Source organism: Hyla sarda, chromosome 11, assembly GCF_029499605.1.
Source record: "Hyla sarda isolate aHylSar1 chromosome 11, aHylSar1.hap1, whole genome shotgun sequence".
In the NCBI taxonomy this organism is placed as follows: Eukaryota; Metazoa; Chordata; class Amphibia; order Anura; family Hylidae; genus Hyla; species Hyla sarda.
The window spans coordinates 12173728-12195568 of NC_079199.1; the positions used below are offsets into that span (position 1 = coordinate 12173728).

General features: G+C 45.0%; 2 protein-coding genes across 4 annotated transcripts in view; one reads left to right on the plus strand and one right to left on the minus strand.

Annotated features, from left to right (window-relative positions):
* CDC42BPB (CDC42 binding protein kinase beta) overlaps nt 1-5566 on the plus strand; it is a 102391-nt gene extending 96825 nt beyond the window's left edge. The window contains exons 35-37 of the mRNA XM_056547242.1: nt 319-436; nt 2724-2779; nt 3724-5566. Of these exons, the coding sequence (XP_056403217.1) occupies nt 319-436; nt 2724-2779; nt 3724-3855 (306 nt within the window). The 3' untranslated portion in view covers nt 3856-5566. The remainder of the gene's footprint in view (nt 1-318; nt 437-2723; nt 2780-3723) is intronic.
* AMN (amnion associated transmembrane protein) overlaps nt 1-21841 on the minus strand; it is a 72032-nt gene that overhangs the window by 17981 nt on the left and 32210 nt on the right. For 2 of the 3 annotated variants that reach the window (XM_056547244.1, XM_056547245.1), the window contains 7 exons: nt 19161-19298; nt 18918-19026; nt 15900-15982; nt 14607-14793; nt 13138-13312; nt 11707-11827; nt 11022-11180 (listed from right to left, as the gene is read on the minus strand). In XM_056547244.1, the coding sequence (XP_056403219.1) occupies nt 11082-11180; nt 11707-11827; nt 13138-13312; nt 14607-14793; nt 15900-15982; nt 18918-19026; nt 19161-19298 (912 nt within the window). In that variant the 3' untranslated portion in view covers nt 11022-11081. Of the gene's footprint in view, nt 1-11021; nt 11181-11706; nt 11828-13137; nt 13313-14606; nt 14794-15899; nt 15983-18917; nt 19027-19160; nt 19299-21841 lie in introns of those variants that run through there. The other variant, XM_056547243.1, reaches the window with a different exon arrangement.

A 21841-nucleotide genomic window follows, 5' to 3' on the forward strand; every position in this document is an offset into this window, starting at 1 on the left:
GTTGCAAAACTACAACTCCCAGCATGCCTGGACAGCCTTCGGCTGTCCAGGCATGCTGGGAGTTGTAGTTTTGAAACATCTGGAGGCACCCTGGTTGGGAAACTATGTACTAGACAAAGTACGGCCCTCCAGATATTGGAAAAACTACAACTCCTAGAATGGCCGGACAGCCAACAGTTGTCTGGGCATGCTGGGAGTTGTAGTTTTTCAACATATGGATGGTATAGACTATGAGCTCTTGTGTCAGCTCTGCCGTCCTTAACCCTTACAACACCATGTGCTCTAGTTAATACTAATAGTACGATTTCTCCTCCGTAGACCGTCATGCCTTCAGCGCAAGAGGAAAACCCTCGCGAAAAATCACGTCCTCCCTCCACCAACCTGCCTCGACAGCAGCAGCTAAGAAGCAGGTCCTACATCTCCTGGCCGTCATCAGGTAAGGGGTCGCCCTTCACTGGTCCCTTCTGCAGCTTATAGGGGTAGAGTCCCTAATTGCTCAAACCCACGCCCGCATACACAGTGACGGCACAATTCTTATGGTAATACGGCAATTTCAGCTGCCAAATCGTCCAACTATTGACCCTTTTGTGCAGGCGTATGGTTTCACCTGTATACAGACACTAGACTCTGTGCATAGGTGAGACCCATACAAGAAATATTCAGTATAAAGGACACTGACATTGCATAGCTATAGGATATACGTGACTTATTTTGTATCGCATTATACGCATGTCCCATTGTTTTCAAAGATCCTATCCTTTTCATAGAAAGATAAGTGTCGCTTGATCATCCGGCACCGCTTATCTCCCAGGGTAACCAATCCAACCTTATGTTACGATGTAGGCCCCCATATAACCAGACAAGCTGCTTACAAATATGTCATAAAAAAAAAATATCAAAGTGCTAGTGGTGAAAAAAGTTTATTTATTCCTTAAAGGGGTACTCCGCCCCTAGACATCTTATCCCCTATCCAGAGGATAGGGGATAAGATGTCAGACCGCTGGGGTCCCGCTGCTGGGGACCCCCGAGATCTCCGCTGCGGCACAACGCTATCATTACTGCACAGAGAAAACTCTCTCTTTGCGTAATGACTGGCGATACAGGGGCCGGAGCATCGTTAAGTCACGGCTCCGCCCCTCGTGATGTAATGACCCGCCCCCTTAATGCAAGTCTATGGGACGGGGCGTGATGGCCGCCACGCCCCCTCCCATAGACTTGTATTGAGGCGGCGGAGCCGTGACTTAACGATGCTCCGGCCCCTGTATTGCCCGTCATTACGCACAGAGCGAGTTTTCTCTGCTCAGTAATGATAGGGGATAAGATGCTAGGGGCAGAGTACTCCTTTAACTATATCAGACGTATGGCATTTGTTACCATTACACAATCAGCACCATCCAAAAATGATTCTTCCCCCAGGCAGGACTGTTATGTGCGATCTTCCAAAAAATACCCTATATCCCGGCGTATAAGATTACTTTTTAACCCCGAATTTTCTTCTGAAAAGTCGGGGGTCGTCTTATACGCCGGGTATTGAGGTCCGGGATAGGAAAACTTCTGATTATCTGCCCAGGCCGGCTCCCGTGTGTGGCTGCAGGCGGGGGCCAGCCAAAGCAAGTAAAAACTAATACTGTATACTAAAAACCAGGGGGCCTCCAGCTGTTGTGAAACTACAACTCCCAGCACAGCAAAGGCTGTCCGGGCATGCTGGTAGTTGTAGTTTCACAACAGCTGGAGGCCCCCTGGTTTTTAGTATACAGTATTAGTTTTTACCTGCTCTGGCTGGCCCCCGCCTGCAGCCACACACGGGAGCCGGCCCGGGCAGATAATCATAGGTATTCCTATCCCGGACATCCCTGTGTCCCGAAAAATCTTTTCAGTACATAAGGATGTCCGCCGGTCACTTACCATTCCCCGGCGTCCTCTTGCGACCCTCCTTCGGTCCTCCTGCGGTCCGGTCCTCCGTCTCTATGGTTGTACGCACGGGACGTCAGTGACCTGTGCGTACAACCATAGAGGCAGAGGAGTGCAGGAGGACGCGCTGGCCGGGGCCTGGTGAGTGACCGGCTGTGCTATCTTAAGTGATCCGTTCACCACTCCCCGATCCCGGCACCTACTTCTATGGTCCATAGGCCATAGCAGTAGATGGTGACCCGGGCCGGAGGAGCGGTGATCGGAACACTGTGGGGCAGTACAGACATACAGCCTGCAGCCATATACTGTATATGGCTGGAAGCTGTATGTCGGTTGGGGGGAGCTGCCAATCAAATGTGGGGGGAGCTGCCGACCTAATGTGGGGGGAGCTGCCGACCTAATGTGGGGGGAGCTGCCGACCTAATGTGGGGGGAGCTGCCGACCTAATGTGGGGGGAGCTGCCGACCTAATGTGGGGGGAGCTGCCGACCTAATGTGGGGGGAACATGATGCCTACCTTATGTGGGGGGAACATGATGCCTACCTTATGTGGGGGGAACATGATGCCTACCTTATGTGGGGGAAAATACAAGGTACCGTACATCGCGGTAGGAGGGGTAGTCTTATATGGCGAGTATATCCCAAACTCTATATTTTAACTGTAAAAGTTGGGGGTCGTCTTATACGCCGGCATATACGGTACATTCAACGCATCCATAAGAGTAAAATATAGGACAATCCTCTTTATAAATGTTGCGAAATGTATCCAGCTGTGCAGAATCTTCACTAACTTGAAATATATTTGTCTGCCAGGTACCGGTGATTCATCGCGGAGTATATCCGATGCTGATGCGGATCTGGAAAGAGAGGTAACCCCTCCCCCATAACGCACTGGTTTGTGAATAGACTATTGGATAGTGCTAGGGTTGTACCACAAGTTTGACCATAACAGGTGGCCAAGATTGCCTTAGTACATTGCAGTGAATGGAGGCGCGTTGCAACCCGCAAGTCACCGCTAACTGTAGTCCATCGTGCAGCTGGTCTGATGACTGGTTGCGTTGTGATCCCATTCGCTTTTATCGAGTACAACATGGTGCCCTTTGGCCGAATGACTCAAGTAACCCCAACTTTACTGCTCCAATCCTTTCTGGGCAGGGATTTGTATTAGGTTTTCCTGGTCATCCAATGGCAGAACACGCATTTCAAGTCCAATTTGTTGTTTTTTCCAAACAGTGTCTCCCCAGCTGTTGCAAAACTACAACTCCTAGCATGCCCGGACAGCCGAAGGCTGTCCGGGCATGCTAGGAGTTGTAGTTTTGCAACAGCTGGAGGCACACTGTTGGGAAACACTGATAACTGTCTAGCCTGCTGGCTTACTTTAAAGGTAACCTGTCAGCTATATATCATAGTCAGAGCTCAAGTGTCATAAAAGGGTTGCAAAGCCGCAGCATGCATGCTTTCTCCCTCCCCCACCCTTCCCTTTCCTGCATGTACACCTCCTTTCTCCCCCACCATCTCTGCTTTTGCTAATTGACAAACAAGGCTTCTTTACAAGTGTTCCCAACCAGGGTGCTTCAAACTGTTGCAAAACTACACCTCCCAACATACCCAGCCAGCCTTCAGCTCTCCAGCTTGCTGGGAGTTGTAGTTTTGCAACAGCCGGAAGCACACTGTAAAAAAAATTAAAAAAAAAATTAAAATTGGCCTACGGACTCCAGGAAGTAAACATTTTATCAGGTAAAAAAGAAAAAAAATTCTACCGTGTGTGACCGCTACTCTACATATGTTTCACTCTGTGCTTTGTCTCACACAGCCCGATTCGGACTCCACCAAACATTCCACGCCCTCGAACAGCTCCAACCCGAGCAGCCCGCCAAGCCCCAACTCCCCGCATAGGAACCAACTAACGCTGGACGGCCTGGATCAGTCAGCTTGTGACGCATAGCGCTCCGTACCGGCGTTCCACTCGCTCCGGAGATGAGGTCTTAGTGTGTCAGTCCCACGCAATAGTGCCAAGATGTGTTGCACACGGACCTCGTCAAACCCACAATCCCATCCCCCCCCCCAATACCACCCCCACTGTAGATACAACATTAAGAAAAGAGGGGTTTAATATATGTGATCGAGCTTTTATATGCAAAAATGAGTTTCACCGTTTCTAATATCCGTTCCGCTCTATTCGTTTTACACTACGGAGACCTGATAGGTTTTTTATTTTGTAAATTTTTTTTTCTTTTTCTTTTATAAATATAAATATATATATAATCGTCACCCTTTTGTATGATGCTGCTAGTTTTTATTTTTATTTTTTTTGTTTTTTATTTTTTTTGAGGAGGGGGGGAATGACACGCAACAAAAAAGGAAAATTACAGAAGCGTAAATTGGTATCGGCAACTGGTGGTCGGGATTGGAAACGCGTGTGACGTAGGAATTTTTTATTTTTTTGTATAGGAATGTGTAGATCGATATAGGGGCCGTCACCTATAGCGGTGTTTTATAGGACCGGGACTTGTCCCGTAGTGACATTGCAAATAGGAAAGAAAGAGACACTAACTCTGTGTTTTTGTCAGAGGCCATGGAGCATTGGTCGGCGACTAAGTGCTGCAACTACTACAACTCCCAGCATGCCACCGATGCCGTGTTGAGGCATGATGGGAAGTCGGTAGCAGGAAGCCGATCACTGGCTGCAAAATATTATGTTCTCTCCAAATCAGTATTTAAAGCCTAATTCATTTTAATAATAAAAAATAAAAAAAAAATTGCGCCATAGTTATGTAAGAAGAAAACAAGGAAATGTTTTAAGTTTTTAATTGTAATAATTTTATTTTTTTATTTTATTGTTTTGCATTTTTTATGTTTTTTTTTTTTTTTTGTTACATGTTGAGGTGTGCACCTTTACCTATACAGAGCGGAGACGGAAATTTTTCGATAGTTAACGCCTCAGTGTTTTTTTTTGTGTAGGCGATAGACGCACCGTAGAAATCAACGTTGTCTTTGACGAAATTATATTTACAGCATCCCTTCCCCGGGGAGGTTCTGGGTGTCGACCATAAAGGGGAAAGTGAGGGTTCACTTTAAAGGGGCTTTTCCGGGAGTAGAGAAACAGAACTAATTTCTTTCAAAAACAGCTCCACGTCCAACTTGGCTCCATTCATTTCAATGGAACTGAGCTGGAGATCTGCATAATATATATAGATCTCCTCCAGCTCGGGGCCATTGAAATGAATGGAGCCAAGTTGTAATACTACACCTGACCTGGGGATGGACGTGGCGCTGTTTATACATATAAATATTCTCTATCTCCTACACCCAAAGGTTTTTTGTCACCCAAAAAATTCCTCACTTCTTGATCCAAAAAATCTTTATTGGTAGAAAATGGATAAACAACAAAATCACGTCCAACCTGGAGACAGACGGGGAGCAATTTTTATTTTATTTTATTTATTTATTTTTTAATAAAGGAAATTAGCTCTGTTTTTCTATTCCTTGATAACCCCTTTAACATTCGCGTTGGGGAGGTTCGAAAAGGTCACTGCTGACGTTGTCTCGTATCATTGTACTGCATCCAGAGCTGCATTCATGCTGCAGCTCTGGATGTGACTGGAACAGAAAAACCATGATATAAAGCAGTGGTCTCCAAACTGTGGACCTCCAGATGTTGTAAAACTACAACTCCCAGCATGCCCGGACAGCCGTTGGCTGTCCGGGCATGCTGGGAGTTGTAGTTTTGCAACATCTGTAGGGCCACAATTTGGAGACCACTGATTTAAAGTATTAACAGTTAGCCATGAATCCTGCACCAAATGCAAACCCCCCCCCCCTCCCCCATAGACTTATAATGGAGTCCATCAATTTAAAGGGGCACTCCGGTGGAAAACTTTTTTTTATTTTTTATTAACTGGTGCCAGAAAGTTAAACAGATTCGTAAATTACTTCTATTAAAAAATCTTAATCCTTCCAGTACTTATTAGCTGCTGAATACTACAGAGGAAATACTTTTCTTTTTGGAACACAGAGCTCTCTGCTGACATCACAAGCACAGTGCTCTCTGCTGACATCTCTGTCCATTTCAGGAACTGTCCAGAGCAGCATATGTTTGCTATGGGGATTTTCTCCTACTCTGGACAGTTCCTAAAATGGACAGCAGAGGTCAGCAGAGAGCGCTGTGGTCATGGATGTCAGCAGAGAGCACTGTGCTCCAAAGAGAAAAAGAATTTCCTCTGTAGTATTCAGCAGCTAATAAGTACTGGAAGGATTAAGATTTTTTTAATTGAAGTAATTTACAAATCTGTTTAACTTTCTGGCACCAGTTGAATTCCACCGGAGTACCCCTTTAATGGGAAGAATATCAATGCACATAGTAGTGTGAATACAACCTTAATTTAGGGTTAGACTTAGTAAAAACACTGCAGACTTTACGACAAAAATTTAAAGGGGGGGGGCGGGCATTTATCAAACTCCGTATGCCAAATTTTGTGCAAAATCATGCAAATATAGATATATATATTCTATTATTCTTGCATTGTCACATTGGACAGGTGCAGCAATGTTTTGTAATTCTGTACGACCCCTCAAACATATTTGAGGCATCCTACGCCAATGTGTGTTCAGGCATTAAAATGCAGGCCTGTAATAAATTCCCGCCACTAATTATAAAGCGATGCACCTGCATTGTGATCCTGATGCTGCATGGAAAATCTGTCGCAACGATGCTACGTGTGACTTAACAATATAGGGGGGGGGGGGACAAGTAACCTTTCCAAAAGTGAACGTTTATAGGCGCTACTTAATTTGTCATGTACCCAGCTCCATCCCAAATCTCTGAAACACATCCAGAAAGGGGGGGAAAGAGCAAATTTTTTCCCAAAACAGCGCCACACCTGTCTTCAGGTTGTGTTTGGTATGACAACTCTTTCAATGGAACTGAGCTGCAATACCACACCCAACCTGGGCACAGGTGTGGCGCTGTTTTCCCCCAATCCTGCTTAACCCCATCAGGGTACGTTCACATGTAAATAATCTGGCGTGGAAATTCCGATAGCAAGTTATGTTGTTAATCTTCAACTTCAATATATAGCAACATAATCTGTTACGTGTGAACGCGCCCTTAGGGTAGGGTCACATGTACCGTACTTTGCTGCTTCGTTACGTTTTTGAAGTCAGTGGGTAAAAAAACAAGCTGCAGAAAGATACAGCACGTTTGAACGTACTCTTAATGTGCATCAGCCACTGATTACATTGCATTAAAATTTTTGCTTTTTTTTTTAAATTTTTATTTAGCAAATTAAACCTTGATTTTTTTTTTTTTTTTTTTAAAGATCCCACATAGGACCAAGCTTTTTATTTTTTTTAACCTTCTATACATTGCTCAAAAAAATAAAGGGAACACTAAGATAACACATCCCAGATCTGAATAACTAATCGTATGAAATACTTTCCTCTTTACATAGTTGAATGCGCTGACAACAAAATCACCAAAAATTATCAATGGAAATCAAATGTATCAACCCATGGAGGTCTGGATATGGAGTCACACTCAAAATCAAAGTGGAAAACCCCACTACAGGCCGATCCAACTTTTATGTACTGACCCACCACCAAACCGGTCATGCTGGAGGATGTTGCAGGCAGCAGAACGTTCTCCACAGCGTCTCCAGACTCTGTCTTGTCTTGTCACTTGTGCTAAGTGTGAACCTGCTTTCATCTCTGAAGAGCACAGGGCACCAGTGGTGAATTTGCCAATCTTGGTGTTCTCTGGCAAATGCCAAATGTCCTGCACGGTGTTGGGCTTTAAGCTCAACACACCACCCCAACCCCCCCCCCCCCCCCCCCCCCCCCGGACGTCGTGCCCTCATACCACCCTCATGGAGTCTGTTTCTGACCGTTTGAGTGGACACATACACATTTGTGTCCTGCTGGAGGTCATTTTGCAGGGCTCTGGCAGTGCTCCTCCTGCTCCTCCTTGCACAAAGGTGGAGGTAGCGGTCCTGTTGCTGGATTGTTGCCCTCCTACGGCCTCATCCATGTCTCCTGGAGTACTGGCCTGTCTCCTGGTAGCGCCTCCATGCTGTGGACACTACATTGACAGACACAGCAAACCTTCTTGCCACAGTTCGCATTGATGGGCCATCCTGGATGAGCTGCACTACCTGAGCCACTTGTGTGGGTTGTAGACTCCGTCTCATGCTACCACTAGAGTGAAAGCACCGCCAGCATTCAAAAGTGACCAAAACATCAGCCAGGAAGCATAGGAACTGAGAAGTGGTCTGTGGTCACCACTTGCAGAACCACTCCTATATTGGGGGGTGTCTTGCTAATTGCCTATAATTTCCACGTGTTGTCTGTTCCATGTGAAATTGATTGTCAATCAGTGTTCTTCCTGAGTGGACAGTGGGATTTCACAGAAGTGTCAGTGACTTGGAGTTACATTGTGTTGTTTGTGTTCCCTTTATTTTTTTGCGCAGTGTATTTCTCACTGCCATCAGGCCCTTCAGCTTGTTTAGTTTTGCAGGGAATCATGATATTTGCTGCTTTTTTTTTTTTTTTTTTTTTTGAGCCAAGAGGACACGTGAGTATTATTGTCGGAATAGATTTCACACATCACATGTATATTTTGCTTCAGTCGCGCCGCTCCCCCACGTGTATATTTAATCGCCATGCTTCCATGTATAATACATTTTATAATCAAAGATCCGTGACCATGTTCCATTAAAAGCTTGTAATTAAAGTATTTTTTTTTCTTTTTTTTGTCACTGTCATGACTAGCGTGCCTTTCGTGCCAATTCTTTGACAGTTGGATTGTCAGTAATTTAAATTCCCTTGGTTCCATTAGGCCAGTGTTTCCCAACCAGGGTGCCTCCAGCTGTGGCACAACTACAACTCCCAGCATGCCTGGACAGCCAAAGGCTAATGATGATGATCTTGTTTTCTCTGAAACACTGTATAGGACTTGCACTTATTTTAATGTTTCTAAAATACAAAAAAAATAATTTTTTTAAGTGACGGTCTCCGAGGACTTCTGTTGCGTGATTGGTTGCCCGCTGTGCTTCAGGCTGGGGGAGGAGAAGGCTCTTATTGGGGTCACACACTACTGCTATGGAGATGTCTGGTTTTTACTTTATTTTTATTTTTTTTGTTATTTTATGTGTCTTTGTAATTATAAATTGTAAGGTTTTTTTGTTTTTAAACATGTGACCTGTTAATAAATCCACAGTGAGCAGTTCTGAACGTCATACTGGTCTGTCTTTGACACATTAAAACATTACATCACATGGAGGCGACACGTGTCCTTTTTGAATGTAGTTATTCTTTTTTTCTTTTGTGTTGTATATATTTAGCAGCGAGAACTCACAAACCTAGATTAGATCAATGATGGAAGCCTGGAGCATTGTAATTAAAAAGAAAAAAATTCACTAATCGCTGATTTGAAGATAAATACAGTTACAAGAAATGTACGGCGGTTTTCATATGTTGTCTAAAAATTTTAAATGTAACTTATTAATAAAAAAATGACATGGTTACATTGTCTTTTTGTTATGATGTCCTTCCCCTTAAAAAAAAAAAAAAAAAAAAAAACAGAGAGGTCCGGCCCCTTCTGCACCGCTCTGACATTGGGCGTAGGTGGAACAGTTGTAGAGGCAGCAGTCCTGTGCCCAGCATAGTGTTTCCCTACCAGGGGGCCTCCAGCTGTTGAAAAATTACAACTTCCAGCATGCACAGGTGCGATACTTGGAAACAGGGCCCTGCTTCCAGCTGACTGTCAATCAAGCAGGGATGAGAGGGGGAGCAATTAGAGGTTCCAGTTCTCAGCGATTCAGGGTCGCCTCTTTGCACCAGGCAGTAAAATAATTTTTAACCTTAAAGGGGTACTCCGGTGGAAAATATATATATTTTTTTAATCAACTGGCACCAAAGTTTTATACAAACTTGTAAATTACTTCCATTTAAACTTAATCCATCCAGTACTTATCAGCTGCTTTATGCTCCAGAGGAAGTTGTGCAGTTCTTTCCAGTTTTACCACAGTGCTCTCTGCTGAAACCTCTGTCCGTGTCTGGAACTGGAACTCTCCGGAGCAGGAGAGGTTTGCTATGGAGATTTGCTCCTGCTCTGGACAGTTCCTGACATGGACAGAGATGTCAGACAGCAACTGAAGGATTAAGATTTGTATATAGAAATAAATTACAAATCTGTTTGGTTTTCTGGCACCAGTTGAATAAATAAAATGTTTTCCACCGGAGTACCTTTTTATGTAAGCACATACTGTTATATGAATAGTCTGTGTTTCCTTGTCCCAACAGCATCTAACAGTTTACCTTTTAAAGGGGTTGTCCAGGGTTAGAAAAAAAACTGGGTTTGGTGTCAAAAAGTATAATAAAGCAACTTACTAAATATAAAGCTATTACCCATAGTGCACAGACCTTCTATATTAGCTATGCTCTTTCCCTTGTAAGCTGTGATGTCCTGTCACAGGCTGTGAAAGAAAGCATTCTCCTCTCTCCTCCTGTCAGCAGGGAATGAGACCAGTGATGTTAAGTGGGGGAAGCTAGTATTACTGCTCCTTAGATAAGTCTGCAGGAAGCCTATTCTCAGTTGCAGTTTACATCAGAACGGGCTCACCTCTGCCTTATCTAATTAGCAGTCATATCATCTCCCTCCTTCACATCAGTGACTCTGCAGCGGACATAAGCAGAGGAATGACTGAGCAGACTTGCTTTCAGAGCCTGTGACGTGACATCACAGCTTACAAGGGAGAGGACACCACTAATATAGAAGATATGTGCACTATATATTAAGTTGCTTTATTATAATTTGCATATACAGGTTGATTGTGGCTGTGTATGGGCCAAAAAATTGTGCACAACACATTTATTCTTCTAGGCCAGTATTTCCCAGTCAGGGTACCTCCAGCTGTTGCAAAACTACAGCTCCCATCATGCCCCGACAGCCAACGGCTGTCGGGGCATGATGGGAGTTGTAGCTTTGCCACAGCTGGAGGTTTACAGTTTGGAAATCACTGACCTATTCCATAGTGGGCCTCACCCCAGTGACCTACCCACCATCTAATACATAGCGCATTGTACACATTAGTTAACACTGAGCCATTGTGATATTCAGATTGGTTTTATGTTTGTTTTTTTTAAATAGCAGAAATGTATCATGTAAAATACCTTTTATACATCAATATTAGAATCAAATACAGGATTGGAGAAATGAAATCCACTTTCCTGCACAGTCACTTCCTTCACGTCGTCTCCTCCAATAGCCAAATCCTATACAGAGAGAAACGTTGTACGGGATCAGTCCGAAATTTATGAAAATTATTGCCGGGTAACAACCAGCAGAATAGTGAGTACAGCTCTGGAGTATAATACAGGATATAACTCAGGATCAGTACAGGATAAGTAATGTAATGTATGTACACAGTGACCTCACCAGCAGAATAGTGAGTACAGCTATGGAGTATAATACAGGATATAACTCAGGATCAGTACAGGATAAGTAATGTAATGTATGTAAACAGTGACCTCACCAGCAGAATAGTGAGTACAGCTATGGAGTATAATACAGGATATAACTCAGGACCAGTACAGGATAAGTAATGTAATGTATGTACACAGTGACCCCACCAGCAGAATAGTGAGTACAGCTCTGGGGTATAATACAGGATATAACTCAGGATCAGTATAGGATCAGTAATGTACGTACCTAGTGGCTGTGGGATCTGGTGCTGATCTTATGTCTATAGATGAATTTACTCCCCCCCCCCCCCCGCCCCCCCTCCTCCTATCATTTTACCTGGTTATTTTCTGGTGATGGCTCAAAAATTGGATTTTCAAATCCCTTTCGATCCTCTGAGACTGTGTCCTCCAATCTAGAGCCGTTCCTCCAAAACTGAAAAGACCGTAAGTATGGAAACCTAAGAGGAAAGATAAAGAAAGATAAATATATATATTTTTTTAAATCCTATGTCTGTGCAGGGTTTTGGAGATCTGTATTAAAAAATAAACTCTGACCACTATAAAGAAATATTGAATAAAAAAAATGGGTGTCCAGTAGTGGAATTAAACTTTAAATGGGCGCTATCAGGTTCAAAAACTTTTTATATGTTGTACATCTTCGCAAAACATTAACCTAATATATTTAATGGGGTACTCCGCTGCAAACATATCATCCCCTATCCAAAGGATAGGAGATAAGATGTTAGGACCCCCGCGATCTCTGGGCCGGCGCCCCGGTCATTGGGGGCACAGAGTGAACGCCGCTCCGTGCCCGATGACCGGCGATGCAAGCAGACACACCCCCTTTATTCAAGTCCATACATGAATGGAGAGGGAGTGGTGTGACATCACAAACACGGACGCTGCAGATGACAGCCCGGAGATCGCGGGGGTCCCCAGCAGCGGAACCCCCGCAATCTAACATCTTATCCTCTATCCTTTGGATAGGGAATATGATGTGTGCAGCGGAGAACCCCTTTAAGTGAAATAATATATTTTTATTAAAATCATGGCTTATTTAAAAAAAAAAAAAAAAAAAAAAAAAACACCACTAGGGGTCCCCATACCATCCAGAACATAATCCTGTCCGGATGCAGCATCATCTTTGTCCTAGCTGAAGCACAGACTGGGACAAATTCCAAGGAGTGAGGGCGGGACTAGCACATGACTGCAGCATGAAAAAAGAGAGGAGGGGTTACAGAGCAGCCTGCAATGATTGGATAAAGAGACCCAGCACATCAGACTCAGGGAGGACTGAGTGAGGACACTCCCCCTTCATAGAACAGAATGACAAGGAAAATGAGCAACAGAAGATATTTGCGAGAGAAATATAGGTGCTAGACACATACAAATTTATTTATATATATATATATATATATATATATATATATATATATATATATATATATATATATATATATATATATTAAAATTATCGTAACCTAAAACCGTCCTCCTTAGTTGTTCCTCCACCATGCTTTACACTGCAGAACTGCCTATTATTTAGGAGGGGTACTTATACTGCACAGGTTAATTCCTATAGTCCTATTGACGTAACACCATCTCATGTATTTACTTTATATCAGTGGTCTCCAAACTGTGTGCCTCCAGCTGCCATTGGCTGTCTGGGCCTGCTGGGGGTTGTAGTTTTGAAAAGGCTGGAGATCACTGCTTCATAGTATTATGCCCTATAGGTGTCTATATGAGGATCGGGCAGCATTAATATTACCTGCAGCCGTCCCTTCTGTACAGGAAATAGGAGGCACCGATAATTGACAACCCGAGAACAACGCCAATGACTATTGCAGAAATGGCCCCGGCGGACATGGACGGTGCTGTTTGGGGACTTGTTACACCCCCGGTGGCAAAACGCATCTCTGCCTTCGTAATGCCAAAAGATTGTCCTGTGGAGGGAGATAAAAACATTTAGGAAAAGATTTAAAAAAAAAAAAAAAACATGGCTGCTCTCCTCCAGAAACGGAACGCCATACCTGGCCTTCAGTTGTGTCCGATATTACAATTTAGCTCTATATAAGTGAATGGAGCTGAACTGCAATACCACACGCAACCTGTAAACAGGTGTGGCGCTGTTATTGGAAGTAACCAAGTAGTCCTCCAACCAACTGAACCTTTGAATCTTTATTGATCTGTACTTCTATACAAGTGTTTCCCAACCAGGGTGCCTCCAGCTGTTGCAAAACTACAACTGTCCAGGCACGCTGGGAGTTGTAGTTTTGCAAAAGCTGGAGGCGCCCTGGTTGGGAAACACTGGTCTATAATAATAATATAAAATATAAATGTACATTGTGACCCCCACCTACCAACCTAGGGACCTCCAGCTGTTGCAAAACAAAAACTCCTATCATACCCGAACTTGCAACAGCTGGAAAAACGAAGGCTGTCCAGGCATGCTTGGAGTTGTAGTTTTGCAACAGCTGGAGGAACCCTGGTTGTGAAACACTGTACTATACCAATAATATAAAATATAAGTTGTACACTATGACCTGACCTACCAACCTAGGGACCTCCAGCTGTTGCAAAACTACAACTCCCATTATCCCCTTACTTGCAACAGCTGGAAAGCCCACATGGGCTATCAGGACCTGCTGGGAGTTGTAGTTTTGCAACTGCTGAAGACCACACAACTAGAGACCCTATTCATTTATATATTTTTTTTAAATACCATGTGTATCAATATCGGCCATGATGTCCTAGCTGAGCCAAAGGCTGTCCAACATGCTGGGAGTTGTAGTTTTGCAACAGCTGGAGGCACACTGGTTGGGAAACACTGTTCTATAATAATAATAAAATTTAAATGTACATTATGACCTGACTTACCAACCTAGGGACCTCTAGCTGTTTCAAAACTACAACTTCCATCATAGCGGAACTTGCAACAGCTGTAAAAACTGCCCAAGGCTGTCCAGGCATGCTGGGAGTTGTAGTTTTGCTACACCTGGAGATACCCTGGTTGGAAAACACTGTTCTATACTAATATAAATTGCACACTATGAACTGACCTACCCACCTAGGGACCTCCAGCAGTTGCAAAACTACAACTCCTATTAACCTCCAACTTGCAACAGCTGGAGAGCCACATGTTGGGTTATCAGGACCTGCTGGGAATTGTAGTTTTGCAACTGCTGAAGACCACACATCTGGAGACCCTAATAAAAAATAAATGATTTATTTATTTACCATGTGTATCAATATCTGCCATGATGTCATAGCCGAGCTGCAGAGCATCGCTTCCCGCCAGGGCCCCTTCCTTCCCATCAATCAGTAGGATCTGGATTGTTAGTTCTTCACCGATTCGAACTAGACTCAAGATGGCCGACGGATTCCGCACTTTAGAAATCGCCAATTTGATGGAAGAATATTTTTCCTGTGTTTTAAATGGAAAAAAAACTATAAATCTTCCGTAATTCTATGTGTAATGATTCTTCATAGACTTGTATCGTGGTCAGAACTTCAAATTCCTCGTATGAGAAGAATGAAACGATACAATTCAGGCTGCCTGCAGTCACCACTAGGGGGAGCTCACTGCATAGTCTGTGCTCAGTAATGAAACCAGGCAAAAATAAGTGAAAGAGTTAAATATAAAACATTTTACTGTCAGTGATTGCTCATTATACATCACTAGAAAAGAGAAATGGTGACTTATAGGATAGGAAGTGACCGACCAACCGGCGGAGACGACTTCCTGACCTTCCCGGCTTGAGAAGAGGAAGAGGAGAAAAGACGCTGCCAGGAACCAGAATGACTGTATGAGAAGGAGACCGTCTACAACGGACACAGAGCAAGTAACAGGAAAGCTGGGTGACAATATTCAACAACGCCTACAGGTGACATCATCTGTAACTGGACCCATGGCCACTCAGGTTCCTAGGAAAGCTGAGCGACAATATTGTTTCCACTACAGCCCTGACGGGTATCATCACCCAGCTTTCTTATAGTTCTGATTGGTAGGACCCTAACTGTAACTGGACCCATGTTTTTATAACTGGGCCTCTTTTCCATCAGGCCCCTAGGAAAGCTGGATGAGGACTCCAGTGGGAAATGTAACAGAGCTCTAATGGTTGTCACATTCACACAGCTTTCCTGCGGTTTTGAATGGCAGAAGCTGCCTAGTTATATTCCTTAAAGGGGTCCTCCACTGCTCAGCGTTTAAACTGTTCTGAACGCTGGAGCGGGCAGCTCGTGACGTCATTGCCCCGACCCCTCATGACGTCACGCCCCACCCCTTCAATGCAAGTCTATGGGAGGGGGCGTGACGCTGTCACACCCCCTCCCATAGACTTGTATTGAAGGGGTGGGGCAATCATGTCACGAGCTGCCGGCTCCAGCGCTCTGAACAGTTCGTTCCAAACACTGAACAGGGGTGTACCCCTTTAATGTCTATTGTAATGGTGGCAGAACTGGCCATTCTGGACTATGAAACAGTTGTGTGAGAACCCAGTGGTTGATTAATAAGGAGAAGATATATCGTACCAGACTGAGGAACATGTGGAGGAGGCGGCTTCTGTAGGCCTCTAGGTTGAATGCAGAGGAGTAATCCATGGAGATGAGGACGCCTGGTGACAAACAGGACCAGAAGATTTTATTATAAAATGTATCTATAAGGGTCTATTCACACGTACAGGATCCTGGTCAGGATTAGAAGCTGCGCTCAGTCATTTAGTTTACATTGAAATCTGCAGCAGAAAATCCTGTACATCAAATATGCGCATAAAATCTGCGAACGTGTGAATAGACTATTAATGTATCAAATGGTGTTACTGTCCCCTCCTGCTCTGTACCGTAATATATGATCGTAAGAACTAGGTTATTACTGGTGAGCCATAAAAAATCTCACAGTGATGGCACCTGCAGGGGCCGTACACACAGGAGCGGTAGATGCAGGGGCCGTACACACAGGAGCGGTACCCGCAGGGGCCGAACACACAGGAGCGGTAGATGCAGGGGCCGTACACACAGGAGCGGTACCCGCAGGGGCCGAACACACAGGAGCGGTAGATGCAGGGGCCGTACACACAGGAGCGGTACCCGCAGGGGCTGTACACACAGGAGCGGTACCCGCAGGGGCCGAACACACAGGAGCGGTAGATGCAGGGGCCGTACACACAGGAGCGGTACCCGCAGGGGCCGTACACACAGGAGCGGTAGATGCAGGGGCCGTACACACAGGAGCGGTACCCGCAGGGGCTGTACACACAGGAGCGGTAGATGCAGGGGCCGTACACACAGGAACGGTAGATGCAGGGGCCGTACACACAGGAGCGGTACCCGCAGGGGCCGAACACACAGGAGCGGTAGATGCAGGGGCCGTACACACAGGAGCGGTACCCGCAGGGGCTGTACACACAGGAGCGGTACCCACAGGGGCTGTACACACAGGGGCCGTACCCACAGGAGTGGTACAAACAGGAGCCATTAATGCAGGGGCTGTACCCACAGGAGTGGTACACGCAGGGGCCGTACCCACAGGAGTGGTACACGCAGGGGCCATACCCACAGGAGCGGTATCATTTGTGGGCGCCAGCTGTATCATAGAAGTAACACCCCAGTCTAGTGGAGTCATAGGATACAACTCTGATCCAACCCCTTAAACCCCTTAGAGCCTATCTTTGGCAGTTCCATAGCTGCTCCATTCACATGAGGGACTAGGGACCCCCTTTCTTGCGATTGGGGGGTTATGGCAGTTGGACCCCAGTGATCCAAAACTTATCACTTAACCCCCCACTTGATATGCAGGAGCACAGCTTCATTCGTGGACTGATTTTACTTCCTACAGCCCATGAGACATCTCTGCAGGGGAGGAAGAATCGCACACTTCACAGCATCAGTATCTGTTAACACAAGGGGGCAGAGTCTGCACCCCACCCCCCCCCCCCCCCCCATTCTGATACATCCTATGTGTTTTATCTTGGCCCACACGGAGTCTTCTTTGTGTTCTCTCTTAACCCTGTACAATGACACCCATCCTGTGTGGTTCACCCTCCCTTCCCCTGCAGAGTCAGCTTTAGGGTGAGTTCCCACCTGGTGTATACGCAGTGTATTTCACAAAATGTACGGCGGCAGCGGAAAATACGCTGCGTATTCCTCGCTCACTATACCCACAGGGCTTTCCGGCGGCACCCCTATGTGTGCAGTGAGTTTTGGAGACGGGGTCGTGTGCCAACGTGGCTGTGATGCGCGGTTCCGTCTGTAAAACTCACTGCACACATAGAGCTGCCGCCGGAAAGCCCTGTGTGTATAGTGAGCGAGGAATACGCAGCGTATTTCCCGCTGCTGCCGTAAATTTTGCGCAGTGTGAAATATGCTGCGTATACGCCAGGTGGGAACGCACCCTTAGGTTCTCCTCTTTATCTGTACACTAATACCCGGCCTGTGTGATACCCTCTACACCTATGGAACCTATATGGTTCACCCTCCCTTCACCAGTGGAGTCTGCTGTGGGTTCTCTCCTCCCTCTGTACACTTATACAGCCTGTGTGACTTCCCCTACCCCATCTCTACACTTGTGCTCAGCGGATGTGATTGCCTCCCTATCATTTGAATAACACCCGCCAATTCTCTGACCTTCAGTAACTCCTCCCCTTCTATGATTATATCTATAAGAAAATGGAGAGAGAGCAGATATCCAACACAGACAGGAACCCTTGCAGGGCCTTCTTGCGCAGAGGGGAAGGGAAGGATGTTGGGGGCTCTCTTTTTTAAATGGGCACTCTCACTAAAACTATTTTCGCTATTGCACTCCTTATGGTAAATAAAAAAAATCTTTCTAATGTACTTTGTTTTTAAAAAAAATTAAGTTTTCTATGTTTTATTTGTGTTTAAAAAAAGCTGCCACTAGGTGTCTCCCTACTTGTCCAGAGCACATTTCCCCTATCTCTTGCACAGACTTCGGACTCCTGCTGGCCTGGCAGAAGTCCAAAATCAGGAAATGCAGCCTTAGCCAATCATAGCTCATCTCACACTGAACTGCTCTGGGCTGTGTGTAGCAGAGTGAGGGAGGAAGTTCTCCCCTGTATAGCTTCAGATGATGTCACACCTGCTGGGGAACGCCCCTTCCCAGTCTGTGAATCTGACTGAGACTGAGCAGAAAATACAGAACAATATCAAGGTAGAAAACTAACAAATAATAAAAAATAAAGGCGGGGGGTGATTTATCATGATGGGGGCAGTGACCTGGGAGGATTATAAAATGTAACAAGATCATGAGAGGTTCTCTTTAAGAGAAGGGCTTGAGATGGACCGCATCCTTGTACACTTTTTGTGTGACACATTTGCACTTTTTGTGCACTTGGGTAATAGATGCACGTACCTCAGCATCTTAAAATAGACAGCAGCAGGACAGCCGACTATGTGAAGGAATTGCACAGATTGTGTAGCGCCAAAATGGTTGGAAATGTTTAAATAAAAACTGTTTAGTGCAGAAATACATTGTGGCAATGGGGACGGTCAGTCCTGGTGGTGGGTAGTATGCCGTCTTTTGCATCCACCTACCGCAGACGCCGCAGCAATGTCCTACAGGCAGCAGGGGGTCGGCACAGGGCACCTCTGGGCACTTGTTCTCAGTGTCCTGGAGAAGCGCAGAACAAATTTCTTGCAGCATCTAAAAGGAAACCACAAGAGACGAGAATTTATCCTCTCCATGTAGATAAACACTTGAGCGGATTATGTGGTTTTTCACAAAGTACAAGTTGTTCTATGGTATAAAATCCGGTGCCCCATCCCCCACCCCTTTACCCCATCATTGCCGCACAAGCAGCCCGTGCTCTCCTGGCATCTCTGGTTGGTAACTTGAGGATGGGCCGGGCCGGGGAACTGCAGCTTTCCAGTGGGCGACTGAAGATATTGTGAAAATTCTTCATTGTCTGTGAATTTCTGGGGGAATAAGAGACAAATAGGAAGAATTATAAAGGTCAGGGGGAAAAAAAGGAATTGTCCATTTTGGAACAGTATAGAGTTAATAGTAAAGTTCATTAGCCCTGAACCCATTTTCCCTTTCTATTAAAAGGGGTTCTCCAGGGAATTATATAAATTAAAATTAAAGCTCCAAAGCCACCACACTACCTGGATATGTTCCCTGTAAACCATCTTGCCTGATATACATGGCTCCTGTGGCCCCTGTTGTCTTCTCTGGCTGCTTGATATTCTTTGCCAGCCTTCCATGCCTACATCTCCCAGCAATCATTGCAGCTCTGCCAGCCAGCCCCCTCTCTAAAAGCAGCCCACACCCTCCTGCTCTGAGCAGCAGAGAGAGGTTCAGTGTCTGATTGGCTAAGGCTTCACACATCTCCCAGTTCTCGGCACTAAAGGGAGCATGACTAATCAGTGCAGGGCAGAAACTACATGGTCTGTGTCTCTCAGGAGGGTGGTGGCTGCTTTCAGAGAGGGATTTTGACAGAGACAGAGTGGATGGCTGGATGATGTCATTCCCTAACTTCATGCATGTAAGTGACGACCAAATAGGGGAAACTGCTCTATATAGCTAATTAAGGATATTTAGACAATTAAATAGGTTGATTAGAGGGAAAGGATGGGTTATGGGTTTAGTTCCCTGGAGAACCCCTTTAACCAGACCAGTTAACCAGTACAGTAGAAAGTAATAATAGGACATTGCTTTACACTGCAGCTCTGCTTGCTCTGTTAGGCTACTGTGTATAGACACAGCCCAGCAGGAATCAGCAATATGTATCCGTCTTGAGTTATTGGGGGGGGGGGGGGGGGGGGAGTGTTTTTCCAGCCAGTGTGCCTCCAGCTGTTGCAAAACTACAACTCCCAGCATGCCCGGACAGCCTTTGGCTGTCCGGGCATGCTGGGAGTTGTAGTTATGCAACAGCTGGAGGCACAATGAATGGAAAACACTGCCAAAAACCATTATTCCCCAACCAGGGTGCCTGCTGGAAGTTGTAGTTTTGCAACAGCGGGAGGCACACTGGTGGTGAAACACTGCAGTAAAGTAATACTCTGCAGAATAGATCAATTTCAGGAGAGTGAAAAGAGCAATGTTCTGCAAATCATCAGGCCACAATGTAATAATCTGCAGCATATACAATACACATTTACATACACCAGCAGTAATAAGGTAGCAGAGCAATGTTCTGCAGGTGTCTCTCAAAGTCTGTAATGCAATAATCTGCAGGATATAAAAGGTTAGGTCATGAGTTAGAGAGTACAGAGCGATGTTCTGCAGATGTCTGACTGTAATGCTATGTCACGGGGAAGACGGGTCACAGGAATGTTCTGCAGATAAAGTAATAATCTGCAGAATATATAACTGGGCATCAGGAGTCAGCAGACAGAGCAATGTTCTGCAGATCTCTAGAGAGGACAGTAGCATAACGCTGTACAGAACATATCGATCTGTATGGAAAAAGAGCTGAGTGATGACCTGCAGACGACTAAAGGAGCAGCGGTGGAATAGTCTGCGGAAGGTAGCAATATGTGTTTGTCAAGGGGAGGCGGGAACAGAGCAATGTTCTGCAGATCTGCCGAATATGCTTATATGTGACATAAGGCAGAGGGAAGAGTAATGTTCTGCAGGTCTTTAAAGGGAAGTATTGTAATAATCTGCAGAATGTGGCAATATTTACCAGAAGGTTGAGGGAATAGAGTAATGTTCTGCATAGACTATAGGAGAGTATTGTAATAATCTGCAGAATAGAAACCAGAGGGTAGTGGGAAGAGAGTAATGTTCTGCAAATGTTTATAGGCGAGTATTGTAATAATCTGCAGAATAGAAACCAGAGGGTAGTGGGAAGAGAGTAATGTTCTGCAGATGTTTATAGGAGAGTATTGTAATAATCTGCAGAATAGAAACCAGAAGGTAAAGGGAAGAGTAATGTTCTGCAGATCTCTATAGGTGAGTATTGTAATAATCTGCAGAAGATGAACCAGAAGATAAAGGGAAGAGAGTGATGTTCTGCAGATGTTTATAGGAGAGTATTGTAATAATCTGCAGAATAGAAACCAGAAGGTAGTGGGAAGAGAGTAATGTTCTGCAGATGTCTATAGGTGAGTATTGTAATAATCTGCAGAATAGAAACCAGAAGGTAGTGGGAAGAGAGTAATGTTCTGCAGATGTCTCTATGTACGCATTGTAATAATCTGCAGAATATGAACCAAAAGGTAGAGGGAAGAAAGTAATGTTCTGCAGATGTCTTTCGAGGACAGTGATGTAATAATCTGCAGAACATATCAATATGTCTCTATCTGTAGGATGGAGGGGGAGGAGGGGTGAATGTTCTGCGCCGGAGAATTTGCTATTGTATCAAAGAAATAAAGATCTTTAATTAAAGTTTGAAGAAAACGCCCAGAAACCTGAGAGGTGTTTGTGGAGTCTGAAGATGTGAGTCACCTGAGAGCCGCCGGGGACAAGTCAGCGCAGGTGAGGGGGGGGGGGGGGGACAAGTCAGCGCAGGTGA